General features: G+C 40.4%; 1 protein-coding gene and 1 long non-coding RNA gene across 2 annotated transcripts; one reads left to right on the top strand and one right to left on the bottom strand.

Moving 5' to 3' along the window:
* Nucleotides 1–691: 691 nt before the first annotated feature.
* On the top strand, nucleotides 692–1,067 carry LOC141773654 (uncharacterized). Its single transcript, XR_012595168.1, has 2 exons — nucleotides 692–820; nucleotides 922–1,067. It is a non-coding gene; the product is annotated as an uncharacterized LOC141773654 (long non-coding RNA).
* A 1,782-nt stretch (nucleotides 1,068–2,849) lies between these two features.
* LOC141773653 (transmembrane protein 26-like) lies at nucleotides 2,850–13,153 on the bottom strand. Its single transcript, XM_074645531.1, has 6 exons — nucleotides 12,748–13,153; nucleotides 11,733–11,829; nucleotides 11,397–11,456; nucleotides 7,542–7,738; nucleotides 6,549–6,625; nucleotides 2,850–3,359 (listed from the first exon to the last, which is right to left on the bottom strand). Exons 1-6 carry the CDS (start codon nucleotides 12,939–12,941, stop codon nucleotides 3,067–3,069), a joined length of 918 nt encoding a protein of 305 aa, XP_074501632.1. The 5' UTR covers nucleotides 12,942–13,153; the 3' UTR covers nucleotides 2,850–3,066.
* Between the last annotated feature and the right edge of the window lie 6,050 nt (nucleotides 13,154–19,203).

The raw sequence follows: 19,203 nt of genomic DNA, 5'->3' as shown, positions 1-19,203 counted from the left end.
GCCAAGGACCACTTTTAGGGTGATGTGCAGTGCCATTTGTCCTCCAAACATGGTGTGTATTATGACATCCAAAGAGTTCAATTTTGCTCTCATCTGACCAGACTATATTCTCCAAGTATTTCACAGGCTTGTCCAAATGTTGTGCAGCAAACTTTAAACAAGCTTCAATATGCTTTTTCTTCAGCAATGGAGTCTTGCGTGGTGAGCGTGCATACAGGCCATGGCGGTTGAGTGCATTACTTATTGATTTCTTTGAAACAATTGTACCTGCTAATTCCAGGTCTTTCTGAAGCTCTCCACAAGTGGTCCTTGGCTCTTGGACAACTCTTCTGATAATTATTTTCACTCCTCTGTCAGAAATCTTGCAAGGAGCACCTGGTTATGGCCAGTTTATGGTGAAATTATGTTCTTTCCACTTCCGGATTATGGCCCAGACAGTGTTCACTGGAACATTAAGAAGTTTAGAAATGTGCCTGTAACCAATTTCATCAGTATGTTTTGCAACAATAAGGTTGCGAAAGTCTTGAGAGAGCTCTTTGCTTTCACTCTTCATGAGATGTTTCTTGTGTGACACCTTGGTAATGAGACTGTCACGGCTCTGGCCTTGACTCCAGTAGTTTTCAGGTGTTCTGCTTCCCCTGGGTCTCCCCCTCCCCTGCCTGTCTGTGTGGGTGTGGCAGGGGCGCGGCTTCCTCATCAGGCACCTGGTCTCACTCTCCACTCTGCACTCTGCACCTGTCAACAATCACCTAATCAACCCACAGTACAAGAACACCAGCTTTCCTGCCAGTCCTCGCCAGATTGTTCTGCCTACCAGTTGGTATTCTCTCGGCCGCTCTGTATTATAATTACCAGAGTTATTCTTGTGTTTCCTTGTGCTTCTAGTATTAACATTGTGTTCTCCTGTGTTCTGGATTCCAGTGCCAGCCTCCCGTCGAGCCATCCTCACGCCGCCTCAGCTCATTCCTCCAGCCACTCCACCCTGCTCAGCAGCCTGCCTGTCCCCTGCCTTCTCCAGCGCCCTCACCACCTTTATTATAATAAATCCACCTGCTTTTCAACCACCATCCAGCTGTGTCTGTGTCTGCATCTGGGTCCTAACCAACAGCCTTCACAGAGACACCTTTTCATAGGCCATCAGTTGGGACTGAACCAGCTGATATTAATTTGCACTGACAAAGGGCCGGATTGTTTTCTAATTACTGATAGATTTCAGCTGTTGTCTTGGCTTTCCATGCCTTTTTGCACCTCCCTTTCTTCATGTGTTCAATACTTTTTCCTTGTCATTTCACATTATTACACATCACTTAATTTCTGAACTTATTTGTTTTGGTTTCCTTGTATGTATGGATTACATGGGTTGTTACCAACGTCTGGTGAAAAGTTCTTGTCAATAGCACCTTTGGAAATATATTTACTGAGAAAAATGGTGACGTGTTCAATACTTATTTTACCCGCTGTATTTGCTTATCATACAATTATATGCCGCTTTACAGAAGTACGGTGTCCATAAACTACATGTCCCACAATGCATCTCGATTTTGTTACCTGCGCACCTTACCAGCCGTTTCCAGCAGCGGCACTCTGGCAGAGTGATGTGGTCGCCAAAATGTCCAAGAATAATGTTTGTGTGAATAAATGCGTACAGGAAACAGCAGAACAATCAAGTGTGCACCCTTGGTCGCACTACTGAAAAACAGTTTAGGGGACTCGTTAGTGAATCAGGAAGGGAGCGGAGAAATGTTTGGCGTGCGTGTGTGTGTGTGTGCGCTGCCTGCAGCCAGCGACTCAGCGGAAAAATGTTGGTGTGTGTGCGCTGCCCACCGTCAGTGACGGTAACTCCGTCACATTGTTGTACCATAGTTCTGCCCCTCTCAACTGTGACTAAAAAGTTAAACAAAGACAATGTAATAAATAGTGCTTGATAATATTTGTGTGATGGTAAAAAAATATATATTATTATTATTTACTTGCAAATTTTGATCTTTAAAGGATGAGTAATGGTGAGGGTTTCGTAATCTCATAAATTCATGGGATCTATGTTATAATAACACATAGAAATGTGAGTGTGTATGTGCCCACATTCAGTATTTTTGTGTCTACGTACATGCATATATATCGATGCACAAGCATGTGTTTTTGTTACTGAACTCATTTTTTAAATAAATTGTACAATAGTTGTACACCTGAATGTCTGCTTGCAATAATTTTTCCTAAACTTCTGCTTTCAGAGCTAGTTATTAATTAAGTTATTACTAAAAAACAATAATTATCAAATGCAGAGGCAATTATGTAATATGATAAAGAGTAGATATATTTATATAGTCTTACAGTTACAACCTGCCCTTTGAGGGCAACCATAATGCTGATGTGGCCCGAGATGTGGGTCCATAAAATCCATCTCCCATTCATTGTCTATGGAGCAGCTCCAGACTTTATACCCTATGACATCACAAGTTTAAGTTTTAGCACTCTAGTTTTGCGATATTTGGGAGAGAGCTGTTCGTGTTTACTAATATTTTTTGGACTGTCTTAGACCATATAACATGTATGAATTTTGAAAATGGCCGTAGTTCCCCTTTAAAGTCCCAGTCAAACGGAAGTTAGAGCGTCTTTAGTCTCTGTGCTGTGAGTATTCCCAGTGAAAAGGAATATTTGAGCGGTGTAAAGGTCAGTGTACAAGAGGGATTTAAACCAAATAGCTATTAAAAGTTGAAGATTGATTGATGGATGGATGTCATGATATTTGTGGTTGAAATTGGTTGATGCGCACCTCATATATTGTTTTACAGGAAGAAAAGAAGATTGTATTTTGGTAAAAAAATATGAAGAAATTTATTTTTTGTAAAAAACAACAACAATTACATACATTGATAAATAGGTGCACAATATGACCGGGGATGTGATCTAAAAGGGTTAAAAAGGCATTTTTTCATTTCACCTCGACTTTAAGTACATTGGAGAAGAAAACAGAAAGCAAGCTTCTTTTCCTGCTCCACTGTAACTGTAAAACTTTGGATGTAACATCTCTCCGTCTCCCTGATTCCCCCCCTGTGAGATGACTCCTCAGACACATGGGATAGCGCTGCCCCGGTTGTCTCTACTGCGGTAGTCCTGGCATATAACAACCAACCTGTACAAGTTCAGTATGACCACCAGGAAGTTCTTGATGGCGAAGAACACCAGCATCTGGTGGAAGACGACGAAGTAGGTCATGACGGTGAGCCTGACCACCAGGAAAGGCCCGTCATGGATGAACAAGGTCTCCACGACGCTCCATATGTCTGTGCTGTGTTTAGTTAAGACGGATGCCTCCTGGACCCTCTGCTCACCCTCACTGTCTGGCTTGGAGTTCACCACTTTTGAAAATAAAAGGACAAAAAAAACAGGACGTGAGAGACAAAAAGAACAATCTGTTGTTTCCATTTATTTGTTTAGTTGTTTTCACCTTAATTTAAAAGCCTAACCAGGGACAGGGGTTGCAAATTAGCTTCAGCTACATGCCCTAGGCCTATACACATTACATCTGTTGCACTGCTTCTATGTTTACATGCACATTAATATTCCACTATTAATCCAAATTTGATATGGACTGCATATCCTGTCTGGATATTCTGAATCAGGCCTTATTCCGAATGGAGCATTTATCGAATAAAACGTGGGATTATTCAGGTTTTAGGAGCATTCTTTGGACATGTATACAGCACATTCGGAATATGCGTCTCAATTGGGTTTTTTACAGCAGTTTGCTACACAAGACTTCTGGCCTGTTAGCGTCCAGCTCTGTGCGTTGTACACAAACCAACTAGCCAACAGTTTACGGAGATGCACGTCCAAAAGAAAAAGCCCACCTACTGTTAAACATTATGAAAGACTCGGATATCAACAGGTTTTTGGATATGCACAAATATCACAACTCTGACCTTTTCAAGAAGGTGGTTGAAGGAATGAAAGAGGGAGGCTGTGTTCGCACGGTCCAGGAAGGTGGATGTATATTTAGAATTGATGATCATTCATACACAGAGGCTGCTACCGTCTATAGAGATGGAAATTGTTGTTGGTTTGCACATAACCATGTTGCTGATGTTGTTCCACTAGTGTATACGTTGACAATTAATGCAATTTATTTTTTAAAGCAGCAACGTTTACTCAGAATACATTTTAACTGATCTACTTTTTACTTTTATCTTTTATCTTTTAACACAAGTATTTTTACTATTAGTTCTTGTACCTTTCCCATCCCTTTATAAGTGTATTTTTGCACAATACTTTTGCTTTAACATGAGTAAAATTTCTTTAAATTAACAGTGCTTGAGTACAATATTCTACTACACTTTCCACCCCTAATGAACGCATACTAGCCAACCTTGAGACCTCAAAAATAGGGAGGATTTCAAAACCAAAAATTAGAGTAAATAAAGTTTCAGAGACTTTATTTCCTGCATTCTGGTGACTTTTAAAGAATGAAAATAACAAAATAATAAGTACACTGCAACGGCAATTTTATGTTAAATAGACCTAATTTTAATTTTACTTAAAGGGACTGTTTGTAACTTTTTAAGCGTATAAATGTACCGGGTCGGGACACATGCGCGCTCGCATATGTGCGCTCACGTGTGGCCGGAGCCTCTCCTCCTCTGCCTGCTTGCACAGGCTCACACAAGCCCTCACTACACACTGCAGAAGAGTTAGTTTAGCTCTGAGAATATCTTGTGAATGTACAGTGGACGTTTGTGCAGAAATAACTGCTGCAGCTCCTCCAGACCAACAGAGGTTTTCCGTGTCTTGTGAAGTGACGGGGCTCCGCAACGAGTAATGTTATCGTCTCGTTACCGACCGGGTGCCGGTGTCTCCCCTGTTCTCTCCGGCTGCGGGCGGAGACAACAACGTTACTCGCTGCGGAGCCCCGCTGCCTTAGCCTGCGCTGAGGTAGGAAAAGCCAACACTAGGATCAGCAGTGATTCATGGAGAGACCTTCGTCTGGTCAGCTAACATTACTGCCAAGCAGCTGAAATATAGAGTGATATTGTGGTTTTAGCTGACGTGTGTCGCCTCACTGTTTTGAGCGATGCTCGTTCAGGTATATTTAGAGCGAGCAAGCGCGAGCAACAGGACGCTGACTTTCGTTGACTTAACGGCCACAGGTGTCGCTGTTAACAAGCATTTCTGAAAGTTACAAATAGTCCCTTTAATTCTCAGGAAAGAAAACTGAATAATTTTTGCCCCTCTGGTATGAACTTGTTTGAATCTCTGGTATAAACTAATAGTCATCAATTTTCATTCATTTATTTTTTGCTCCTGCTTGAGTATTTCTTTCTCTTAGTACTCTCAATTTCTCTCTCTGCCGCTCACTCAGATCCTTTCAGACACAATGCTACAACAGCACCACTGCATTCTGAAACCCATTATTTCCAACAGCTAGCGTCATGCCACTGGGATGCTGTGATGTGTGGCGAGCGCAGCTCAAACTGCGGTGTCGCGAGCATCTCTCCTCCGCCGGGAAAAGACATAGACAACACCTCTATTGCCGTCCGGGTGGAAACAGTAGAGCTTGTGGCTTATAAGCAGGAGAATTTTGACCCTGGGAGGAAACAAGTATGGATGAACATGTTGCACCTGTATGTCAACACTTTCTGTGTTTACACGGCATTCAAACATACTGGACACGACTGCTCTAACACTATAGCAAAAAGACACACCCACATGAGTGGATACAAACTGGACACACTGAAGGAAAAGCAGCTTCATCTGAACACTGGGCGTTCAAGTTCTAAGTGTTCTAAATGCATTATGACGGTAAAGCTATACATGAAAGTATCACTATCAAGAATGTCAACATCCATTTGTAAATTATTAAATGGGATATGAATAATTGAGATCATGAATGGGGGGGTTGTCTTTACCGAGAACAAAGCTGCGCTGTTTCTAACCACATTGTAATGTTCTTTCTTTCTTTCTTTCTTTCTTTCTTTCTTTCTTTCTTTCTTTCTTTCTTTCTTTCTTTCATGAAACACTATCCTTGTTCCCTCAGACGTGAGCAGGCGGGTTTACATTCTTTTCTGTGCTCGTTGTAATAAGTTTCAGAAAGACATCTGCTGTTGGGCCTTGCCTGATAATGGCCTCCTCTTATCAGCCAAGTTGAGAACCGGAGACTTTGTTAGTCCGAATCTATTTATGTAATGAATAAGTGAGACTGGATTTCCTCCTAAAGACTGTCAACATTTATAAGAACTCCTTCAGTACACCCTTCCTGGTAGTGATTTATTTTTCGGTTTAAGTCTGTTTTTAGAAGTATATGTCTGAGAGTAGGGACATTACCACGGCTCGGGAAGGGAAAACAGATTTCTGGGTTAATAATTTGACCAAGCTGGAGATAGAGGAGCCAAACTACTTTTCACTGTTTACTTACAGCACTGGCCTGGACTCTGCTGACTTAACACATTGTTTGGATTGTCCCACGCTAGGAAGAGGTTATGTACAACAACACACGGCTGTAAATGCTTAGTAAGCACCAACGTTATTGGTTTAAGACACAAACACACACTGACCGGACAGATGTAGAGGGAACTGCAGCATGCTCCACGTCCATACAGCTAAGATGATGTAGACCAGCGGGCTGTTCTTTCTGGAAAAGACACAGAGTCAGAGTCAGTCCCGTGAGTTTCAATACATGTCAATGGAAAGTTGCTTATTTCCGTGATATAATGTCATAATTTGGGGACACAGATTAGATAAAAGTAAGATTATTTAAAAGTGCTTGAGTTCTACACCTTTGTGTCTATCGTCTATACAAGGGCTGTCAATCGATTCAAATACTTAATTACAATTAACCACATGATTGTCCATAGTTAATTGTAATTAATCGCAAATTAATCACACATTTTTTTATCTGTTCAAAATGAACCTTAAAGGGAGATTTGCCAAGTATTTAATACTCTTATCAACATGGGAGTGGGCAAATATGCTGCTTTATACAAATGTATGTATATATTATATTAACACAAAACTATGACAGATATTGTCCAGAAACCCTCACAGGTACTGCATTTAGAATAAAATAATGTGCTCAAATCATAACATGGCAAACTGCAGCCCAACAGACACCAACAGCTGTCAGTGTGTCAGTGTGCTGACTTGACTATGACTTGCCCCAAACTGCATGTGATTATCATAAAGTGGGCATGTCTGTAAAGGGGAGACTCGTGGGTACCCATAGAACACATTTACATTCACATATCTTGAGGTCAGAGGACTAAGTTTGGAGTGTTATTTAGCCTCTTTCGTGACAAGCTTAGATTTTCTGGTTTCATACGATACCAGTATCTTCACTCTAGCTTTAAGACTGAGCCCGCCACAACCTAAAAATCGCAAGCGCTGTTAAAGAAATTAGTGGCTTTAAAACAAATTTGCATTAACACGTTATTATGGCGTTAACTTTGACAGCCCTATAGTTTATACATAAGTGGGAACATACTTATACGATTACAAAGCTCAGTAGACATACAACTATCACACATATTCTTAACCAACGAGCCACCCACTTGACAACTGACAGCGTCTCACTATTAAATTCGAGGATGTCTGCTGCGGTGCCGACAAAAATCAGGAGAAGCTGCGAGAGCTCGTCCCGCGTGACTCCGCCTCCCAGCGGGAGGAGCCACTTCCCCACGATGAGGAGGATGAGCAGGATCTGATGGAGAGCCAGGATCCAGTCTTTGGAGCAGACATTTGATAACGCCTGGTTAAAATTATGGAAAAGGAAGAGAGATCGAAAGTTATTTCTTTGTCGATAACTTAAGGGTCACATGTAGGGCTGTCACGGTGAAGGAATTTCCCCTGCGGTGATAATGATGGGCTCATCAGCGCGATATGCGGTATTATTGCCTTTTTAGTAAATTACTTAATTTATCCTGATTTTAGTGCTACATAAACTTTAGTGTTAGGTTATATGATAGAGAATATCCGCAGAAGTCAAAATGTTGGCACATGGTACAGTACTTGCTCTGGATGAAGAGAAGGTGGAAACACGTAGGGAGAGAGGACGGACCTGCCGGTCTATGTGTATTCATTTCTCCTCCATTGTTGTCGTTGTTCAGCATGCCTACATGTAGGATGTGACGGTTGGTCTTTGTGGTATTTGTCCCGCTACTGGATCGCGCAGTGAGTCTCTCAAGAGTTTTCACAACTTGTGGGCTACCTTCTAGACACGACCCTAGCTCTCAGCTCATGCGACGCTACCAGTTTCTGGTAGATATCATAGTAGCAATATAGATTTGTTATAGCCAAACTAGGCAGAGATTATCCCGCCTCCTTTTACTCCATTTACAGACCCTGTAATATTTGGTCGGATGAATGTTGATGAGTCCTAATCCAAAAAGTCATTATTTAAAGAAAAAGGCTGGAGACATTCTATATTTTTCTTATGGTTTACAAATCCAATGAAAAGACAAAAAACAACAATGTGTTAATCCGTCTCTCAGTACTTTATGATTTCCCTACACTGAAGATGTAAATTCCTTAAAAATGGGTCACAAATACATACTTTCACCTTTAAAACCCCCCACAGAGAAATAAGTCATAACAGGCTTTGACAACACAGACAATACGCGTCAGCGGCATAAATTCATTGGTGATTGCCTCCTTCAAGGCCGAGGGCCAAGGGCCTGGGCCTTGAAGGAGGTTATGTTTTCACCGGCGTTGGTTTGTTTGTTTGTCTTTTAGCAGGATAACACCAAAAGTTCACAATGGATTTGAATGAATATTATAGTTTAACTTTGATTCTGTCCAGTTTGAATGAAGTGTTTTACGATGCTCCGCTATGGTCAGCTGATCTCAACATAAACAGAAATACACGTGGATGATGGCGCAAGCTGCATGGAGAGGGGGGGCAATCATACTCGGGCAGCTTGGCGGATGTCTGCGCTCTCTGAGTGCCATTCTAGTTGTTTTTGTTTTTTTAATGGGATTTTTTGACAGTAGAATCACCAGAATTATCCTTTAAAGCTGCAGTCGGTAAGTTTGAGAAAATATGATAAAAAGTTTTTTTTTCTAAAACTGTCACTACATCCTGACAGTAGTGCATGAGACAGATAATCTGTGAAAGAAAATCTTCTTCCTCTGTGTCCTCTTAATGCCATCTGCAAGATTTCACCACACCCGAAAGAAAACAACCAATCAGAGCCGAGCAGTCTCTGGGCAGCTGTCTTGCGAAACTCGCTGACTCAGATCAAACTGTCAAACTAGGCAGCGCTCAAACACTGTTACTGTTTAGCTGTAAAATGAGGAAGAAAGCTGCCATGTTGAAAGCAGTCGAGCCAAAACCAAGCACGGTCAACCATCCGGGAAACAAACTTTCTCATTTTACAGCTAAACAGCACACTACAAGATGATTCTGAAAACATTTGAGGAGAGAAATAGACATTATAGTAACAGAATCTTGATTAATTTTTGATCAGCGTTGCCTAGTTTGATCGGAGTTCACGTGTTTCGTGAACAGTGATTGACAGCTGACCAGAGACTGCTCGGCTCTGATTGGTTGTTTTCCTTCGGGCGTGGAGAATGGAAGAGAAAAGTCAGGGGGGGGGGGGGTTTAGACGGAGCTCCTGAGGCCATGCTACTTTCAAATGATGCTAGTTTTCCAACATCATCGACCCTATATCTTTAATGCTTAAAACAAAAGAAAAAAAACTAAATATCTTCTGCATCTATCAATTGCAAAAAATGGATAGACATTTTGCTTTTGTTTGAAACATGAAATTCTGCAAATGTAAGTCCAATTTTATTGCCACAAATTGTACACAGCATAGCACACACTGAAATGTAGCTACTGCATTTAACCCATCCTAGTATATTAGGAGCAGTGGGCCGCTACTACAGTATACAGCTGCCTGGGGAGTAGCTTTTAGGGGGTCGGTGCCGTGCTCTAGGGCACCTCGGCAGTGCCCAGGAGACAAACTGGCACCTCTCCAGCTACCAGTCCACACTCCGTATTTGGTCTGTGCAGGGACTTGAAGTTACGACACTCCGGTTTCCGAGCAAAAGCGAAGTCCCCACTGACTGAGCTACTGCCGCCCCCAAAGAGGAAGCTCCCACCGCAGACACTGTGTCATCATGAGTGATGAAAGCAAACCACTCTTTATCAGCTGATTAGAATAGTTATGACATATATTAAGAACTATAAGAAACATTTTAAAGAAGATTGGAAAGATTTACATGTTAAAGGGAGAGTTTAACACTCTGGGAGGTATGCTTATACACTTTCTTGGCGAGAGTTAGCAGATCACTAACACTTTTATATCTGTCTGTTCAGTGTGAAGCCACAGCCAGTGAGCAGTTAGCTTAGCATACAGACTGAAGCAGGGGGAGAACTGCTAGCCTGGCTCTGTAGGTAAAAACAATCTGCCTGCCAGCACCTCTAAAACTTGTTTGTTTAGCCATACAAGCTTTAAATTAGCAACACAGCCTCACAGCAGCTTGTGAAATAGTCACGAAGTTTGATCTACTTGAATCCTGTACATGGATACAAATTTCCCTTTTTTTTCTGACGCTCAGCACGACTTTCAACAACATGGTTGGTTTTTTTTGCGTTTTCCTGCTAATGTCCAGCAGTTGGTCTTCAGTCTTTTAAAAATAAAACTACTTAGTTAGGTTTAGGAAAAGATCGACTTGGTTAGGCTTAGGCAACAAAACTACTTAGTTAGGTTTACGAAAAGATCGTGGTTTGGGTTAAAATAACTCTGGAAGTGCTGTAACTTAAGTACAGAATAAACTTGTAGTTTCACGCGGGACATGAACATCGGTCTTCTGGGTGAAAGTCTGATGTTTTCTGACCCACCCATCCACCCCGACCTTCTCCCAACGAAGTGTTTGCCGCTCTTTATAAATCTACTTCCCGGTTCACGATTACATGGATTACATATATATTGATTTTGTGCTGACCATCACAAAAAACAATTTTAAATTTGTGTCTATGTACACGAATCAATACATTCAGTTTCATGATTATTTCACGAACTGTAACCTCCTCTTTGGTTACAAGAAATCCAGTCTGAGGTCTGTAGAGTGCTTATTCATGTCTTTGTCTTTTTGTATAATTCTGTTGTTTGTGCTCTGTGGAAAAGACTTCACTCCTTGAGGACAAATAATAAACTATCTATTTAATCCGTGCAAAAACTGAGGAATTTTGTGAATCCCAGAGAAGGGAGTAAGCAATTTCTTGAGGAATCTGAACCATTCTCTTCTGTTGCTTTATCTTAGAGCTCTTGGTTAGGTTCATTACCCCACATGTTGTGAAATATCAGTGATTTCCATGACATACATCATCAAAAAAAACAACAACTGTTCTCTGTTCATTGCAGGCACATCATAAAAGAGAGCATGTTCTAGCATGTTCTTACCTCCAGATAGTTCGGGGATGTGTGGTTTACCTGGGTCTCGTTCAGAGTGATCACCTTGCACTGAAAACAGTCGAAAGAGGCTTTTTACACACTGAATTTCACAGACTGCTTGTACATTTCACTGTAGTTCAAACTTAAAAGCTTAAAAGCAAATGCAGAATTTGACAGAATCAATAAATTAATGAATAATAAATTGTAGCTGTAGCCCTACAGTATGTGTGAAGAGCTAGAGTTCTGCAACCCTCCCACACCACACACATCTATCATTAGAGTACATGTTTGGAAAGCAGGAGAACTGATGTTTTAAGTGTTTTCGGTTTGAGGCGTAGAGTATACCTTGGGGCCGTTGGCTTCTTCCTGCTGGTAGTGGAGCTCCAGGATCCAGATGGAGGGAATAATACTGATGAGAAACAGAAAGATAGGAGGAGAAAACCTGCAAGACAACCAACAGACCCTCATCAACACAACTTCATACAGACACATTGAGGGGTACTGACACACTGTACCTGTGAGGGTTTCTGGATAATTATTGTCACTGTTTTGGGTTGTTAATGATTTCCAATAATAAATATTTACATACATTTGCATAAAACAAGCATTTTTGCCCACTCCCATGTTGATAAGAGTATTAAATACTTGACAAATCTCCCTTTAAGGTACATTTTGAAAAGATAAAAAATGTGCGATTAACTTGCGATTAATCGCGATTAACTCTGGAAAAGCATGCGATTAATTGTGATTAAATATTTGTTATCGATTGACAGCCCCAGTATTTTATGATCACTTTGCTTTCAGTTTACAACATCAAGATATTTCCACACAAATCTCAGCTTTTTGTAAGGAATTAATAATTAAACAGGATAACAAAACACGTGTTGGACATCTCTGAGCATGGAGAAGGACAGTTTGACATACTGTAGTCTATTGCATTGTTTTTTCATTGTATGTTAAATTTAAATATCTGCTGTCATTGAAAGTTCAACAACGTAAAAAAAAAACTAGAATGAAATACAGACTATTGTTTTCAGATTAAATGTAGACATGGAGGAAGGCTGTCTGGGGCAGCTAAGGGGGACCACCCCATCCTCACTGTCCCGGGACAGGACCGGTTGAACAATAGCAGAGGAGGGACAAGCAGGATGCAGGGGAGCCTGCTGAGGGCGGTGGGGGAAGGGATATATATATATATTTAAAAAAAGCTTAATTTATTCATGCATTATACTTTAAATCTATCCAGCAAAGACAATATGTCCAAATCAGGGTGTTGAGATTAGTTTTACACAAAAAATTTAAATTGCCATTCCATTCAAGTTTCCCCCCTTTACCAACACTTCCATGCAGCTCATCTTACCATTTGTAATCTTTTCCCATCCGACTCTTCAGCGTAATTATCATCTCAACGAGCAGCGGCAGAAAGAGGAAAGTGAGGAACCAGTAGTTGTAATCTTTCTTCACCTGTGTGACCCTCCAGACGCTGATGAGAGAGACGAGGAGGAACAGGGCTCTGGTAATGACCGCACACAGAGACTTGAACAGGCACATCATGCTGCTGGCTGCACGGCGGGACAGATGTCCCCGTTAGTCCTGGAAGTTCAGGTCCCAGAGAGAGACAGAGAGAGAGAGACGGTGGCTGCTGCCTCAACAGTCAGAAAACTGGATGGACTTTTTCGAACAAAGTCCCCAAACTTTAAGCCCCGCCTAGAGAGACAAGCCGTCCAGTTGTACCTGACAGAGGAGCAGTGAAGAGTGACGGGCTGCAGGACTCAGTGAGCTGCTCTTCTACAGGACAAAGCTCAGAGCTCAGTGAGATCATTCACACATTATTCAATGATTTACATTATGGATCCATCAAAACAATCTCTGAATGTACAGGAGAGGGCAGCATCACATCACATCACGAGTTCATTCATTCACCAGGAATAACAACATGAAGCTGCTGACACTGGAATTTACAACATCAAACTGTACCGTGAAGTAGAATGAGTAATAATTAGGGCTGTTTAATCACGATGAAATGTTTTAATCGTGATGAATCGCATGATTGTCCATATTTATTTTCTTTATGGTTTATTTTTTTTAGATTGTTTTTATATATGCAATTTACAGTTCATACTTACAAAAGTTTATACACAAACTTTGAAGTAATGAGCAAAGAGACAAAAGAAGATGTACACAAAAGAAAACATCAGCATAAAGAAAAATAAATAGAAAAAAAAAAAAAAGAAAAGGTGGGCAGAGATATAAAAACTAGGTTAGACGCTGTATTCAAGTTTGTACATTAGATTCATTTACATATACCATGGATACCGACATATACTGTACATTTCACACTTATACATATACATCTATATTGTATTTGATTGTCCATATTTAATCGCGATTAATCACAAATTAATTGTAAAAAATTGTATCTGTTCAAAATGTACCTTAAAGGGAGATTTGTCAAGTATTCAATACTTTTATCAACATGGGAGTGGACAAATAATAAAAATAATAATGATAATAATAATAATAATAATAATAATAATAATAATAATAATAATAATAATAATAAATTGGACTTATATAGTGCCTTTCAAAAAAAACAAAGACACTTTACAAAGAGGGCACTCAAAATCATACTATGCTTGTGCTTTATGCAAATGATTGTATATATTTATTATTGGAAATCAATTATCTACACAAAACAATGACAGATATTGTCCAGAAACCCTCACAGGTACTTCATTTAGCATAAACAAATATGCTCAAATCATAACATGGCAAACTGCAGCCCAACAGGCAACAACAGCTGTCAGTGTGTCAGTGTGCTGACTTGACTATGATTTGCCCCAAACTGCATGTGATTATCATAAAGTGGGCATATCTGTAAAGGGGAGACTCGTGGGTACCCATAGAACCCATTTACATTCACATATCTTGAGGTCAGAGGTCAAGGGACCCCCTTGAAAATGGTCATGCTAGTTCTTCCTCGCCAAAATTGATCATAAGTTTGGTTTCCTTTGCGACAAGCTAGTATGACACGGTTGGTACCAAAGGATTCCTTATGTTTTCTAGTTTCACATGATGTCAGTATCTTCATTCTAGTTTTAAGCTACAACCTCCAAAAGATCGGTTGCGTTAATGCATTCAAGAAATTAAAACGAAAACTTGTGTTTATGCGTTATTATCGCGTTAACTTTGACAGACTTAACATATACTTTTTTCACCACATAAATCTGAGTTACTGACTTGTGCTTGGCGAGGTTCAATACAAATGAGCTATTTGTTCCTTTAGATTATGTTGTGCGAGAAATATTGATAAATTTCCGCTGCATATTAAGAAAAATAAGTAACTACTACAGTTTTAGAAAGAAAGTTAGATAGTGGCTCAGTGTAAGCTCAGCATTTTTGTTCATTTGTATGTAATTTCTTTTTATCCATCCATTATCTGTCCACGCTTATCCTATTCAGGGGCTGGAGCCGATCCCAGCTGAAATTGGACGAAGGCGGGGTACACCCTGGACAGGTCACCAGACTATCACAGGGCTGACACATAGAGACAGACAACCATTCACAACTACGAGCTATTTAGAGTCAACAATTAACCTAACCTGCTTGTCCTTGGACTGTGGGAGGAAACTGGAGAAAACCCACGCTAACAAGGGGAGAACATGTAAGCTCCACACAGAAGGGACCCAAGCCAGGTTTGAACCTCTTGCTGTGAGACAAATTTGTTTATATATTTTTTTTATTTCTTAAAGGTGCAGTGTGTAGGGATTTGGCAGCATCTAGCGGTGAGGTTGCAGATTGCAACCAAAGAGTATAGAAGCAGAGAGACAAAACTTTTTTCGACAACAGCCGCTATCGCCATTTTGGACAGAAAATGCCAAGGACACCATGGCCATGGACGTATAAAGAGTCTGTAAATCAGAGGATCTTTTTTTTTCTTTTATAGGTAAATCAATTTCCCAGTATGAACACTTAAATAGCCCTCATTTAAATCATTATGTCCTAAAAGTTGTACAATTAACTAATAGCCGAGTAGTTATAATAGTATAGTAGTTATAATAGTATGCACATGTATAATATTTGTATTGTTCAACACAGGCTATTTCGGTACAGATATTGAATATGACAATAGAATAGAAATGTTTTAGTTTTACATTTGTACGGCACTTTGTAGGCGGACGTTTTACTGGCGTCTGGTTGTCAGTCCAAAATGGCTGCTGATGTTGCAATGGAACGAACAATTGTCTTTCACTTCTTAGCAATATACGTCCTTTGCTGCAACCATAGACTGTATATAAAGATGGAAGACATGGCAGCTCCCCAAAAGTGAAGCCAACACATCTCCATCGCCCCCTGGTGGCTGGCTGCAGTATAGGTTATAAATCCCACCTCCTCCATGTTAGTGGATGGGACATGGGCCAAACTAAAAAGTCACGTCAAATACATTTTTCCAAAAGCTAGTTTCTGTCATTTAAGGAAGTTCGTATCTTTCTGATTCAAGTGTTCATTTTTCTGATAAGTTTGGTTTTAATTAGTTATTTGATGCTATAAAAAGGGGGCTGAGATGTCATGATTGACAGCTGTGAGTCTCTCTTGCTGCGGCCATGCTCGGCACCGCTGCTCAACGATCACTACTGCGCAGACTCCGACTCCAAATGACGTCACAATCTCAAGATGGCAGCTCCCGTAGCTGCGATATTTTGGCTTCACTTCTGTACAGTGTACAGTGTTCGTCTATATATACAGTTTATTATTGCAACAAACTGAAACTTCTCCCATGTGCCAAGAGTGAAGGAGAACACCCACAGACACCCAACTTCCTTCACTATCTGAGTGTTCAACCAGGGTTGAACCAAGGTTGGTTGTGTGTATGAAAGGGTTAACCCGCGTTGACTGACTCAGCTTTGTGACCAAGGTCGAGAGGTGGGTCAGACCAGGGTCGGACCAAGGTCGATTTCAATGTGAATGCATTAACTTAACTTAAATTTTCCAAATAAACCTGCTAAAAGATCCATCTGTCGCCTGTCCCATCCGTTATAAAGTTACAAACCCAGTTCCAGTTCATTTCATGACGTTATCGAACAATTGGCAAACTAAAAGAAATATAAACTCATTTAATTACATTTGGATAAGCTCTTACATTATCCAACAGTTGCCACATTTCGAACTGAAAAACTAATAGCCCTACTATATGAAGTAAATCTTTGCTGGGATGGTGGAGAGAGTGAAATATACATTTCAGTCTTCAGAAGTTGTTAATTCTTTTGTAAATGTAGCCTATATTATCATATTAGATAACACAATGTAGTCTAATATATGATAAATGGGTAGCCTACTGTAGATAGACAGAGGAAAAAAGGTTCATGAGTGCTGATTGATAAATACTGTAAATCTGTATGTTGTCTGTATGTGTTTGCATACATTACAGCTCCATGTAACATACAACATAATTACACATGTTACAAAGCTAAAAATGCAGTGCGTACTATATTAACACTGTATCCCAAAAACATGCATCATTCTATGACATTTTACGTTTTTGCATACATTGATGATGCCACTATCATCTCCTCTCTCTGTAATACTCCAGTCATATAACTCCCACCCCACAACACACTCATTTCTAGCTCCTGAGCTAACTGGTATGCAATGCTCCCGGGTTGTGACCCAAGTCGGATCTGAATTGTCATGACCAGGGATTAACCTGTGTTGCCTGGCTTGGTTTGAATTGACAAAAGGAGGGTTTAACCAGGGTCAGATAACCCTGGTCCGACCCTGGTCATTGGTGTGAAAGAGGTATAATAAGTGTTGAATGCATTTCATCTTGAAGCTTACAACATACGTTTCTTAAAGATTACAAAACTGTAAGATTACATTTCATAAAGATCACAAGACCACAATATCCATGACCGTGGCAAAAATAACAGTTGGACATTAGCCTTGGATATAATACTATTTTGGGAACAAAGAAAACACAAAAGATAACTTGACAACAACAATAATACAAGTCAAAATACACACTTCGTGCTGAGGTTGTCCAGCTTCACATAAACCAGGGAGATATAATACTGATTCTTTGGCATTATATAGCCTACAAGAATTAATGGCTTTAAAGGGTATGCAACACACACAACTCCAATTGAGTTGATTACCTAAGTGTCATTTTTTGTGTCTACAGTCTCTTTATTACCTCCGCCAAGGCCGAAGGTCTAGGAAGGAGGTTATGTTTTCACCGGTGTTTGTTTGTTGGTTTGTGGCACGATGAACAATCCATTAGATTTTGGTGCCGATCCGAATCATGATCCGGATTAAGGAATATTTTTAAGAATTCCGATCAGCCTGAGCATTAAAACTACAGGGTATAACACATGTAGACGTACTGTATAACACGCAGTGTAGCTGATGACGCGTTGATGACGCATGACCCCTCCTTCTTCCTTCAGAGAGAGAGACAGAGAGGGGGGGGGGAATCTGCATTTTTTCACATTAAACTCGGTGAAATTACAGTCGCGTTGGACCAAAGCACACTTGGTGATTGTTGGAAAGAGTAACGACGACGGTTTAGGTGAGTTTTACTTTGTGTCTGTCCAGTTTGAATGAAGTGTTTTACGATGCTCCGCTACGTACGGCTGATCTCAACATAAACAAAAATACACGCGGATGATGGCGCAAACTGAATGGAGAGGGGGGGGGAGGTCTGCGCCATTCTAGTTTTCAACGGTATTGTAAGTTTCTAGCATATCACAGAGTTGCAACCATCAGCTGACCAACAGTAACGGTGAGGATGGAATAACTTTGAGATAATAAATATGATGACCTTTTGACCTGTGAATAGCATGTCTCCGTTTTTAAAAGGGCCACAGAGGGCTCTAGGGGTGACGTTAACCAGGAAGTTAGCATCGCTCTGGGTTCCCTTGACAAAAAGCCAATGGGATTTTTCCATTGTGTTTTGGATTATTACAGAAAAATAAGCTCTGTGGCAAACACACGTTTATGATACTTACAGGTTTTGTTCAGCAAGATAATCTTCACAACTGAACAGCACTTTTATGAGTTTTGAAGTGTGAATGCAATCGGCAGAAGTAAAAAGCTAACGTTAGGCTGTAAACGAACTACACCACAGTCGTATGAACGCGAGTACACACAACGAGGCTGTAAAGGAGGACGAGTCAGCGTGATGACGTTTAGTAGTCTCATTTAGCCACTTGTTAGCAATCGCCTTTTTTAAGACACATTAAGGCTTCAATTTTCACGAGTGGGGGATTTACTGACGTATTTTATGTTGTAGAACAAAACGTTAAAATCTCTTCAGCTTGTGTTAACCACAGAGCTGATTTCAGGCATCTAACTAAAAACCCATTGACTTCCAGACGAAGGAACCAGAAGTGCAAAAATGCTGACTCATTTCTGGGTTTTAGGACTCTTTTAGGGTTTTAGTTTTTAGGATTCCTGTAGCACTCTGTTATCCAAGAGGTACAAAATAACAATATCAAACAAAGTTCAAAACATTTTCCCGTTCAAATTAAAAAAAAATCTCAGAATTCGTGGACTTCCTTTTCCAGTGTTGATATAGTGTTTTTAGAATGTTTTCACATACAGTCTTAACTTCCTGTCTGGGTTAAGAAAGGGAAATAGCTTTCCCTCAATCTCAGCTTCAGTCAACACTTCATATCTAGTACATCTCTCTCTGTCTTCCTGTTGTCCCTGTCCTCACTTCCACTCAACAAGACGCCTGGCGTCGCACCGTTAGAAATCTGTCCAGTCTTTACCTAAACAGTAGCCTGGCTTCTGTACGTGCTGGCAGAAGTGGTGCTTT

This window comes from Sebastes fasciatus, chromosome 9, assembly GCF_043250625.1.
Source record: "Sebastes fasciatus isolate fSebFas1 chromosome 9, fSebFas1.pri, whole genome shotgun sequence".
Taxonomy (NCBI): Eukaryota; Metazoa; Chordata; class Actinopteri; order Perciformes; family Sebastidae; genus Sebastes; species Sebastes fasciatus.
This window is presented reverse-complemented; position numbering and strand designations above follow the sequence as displayed.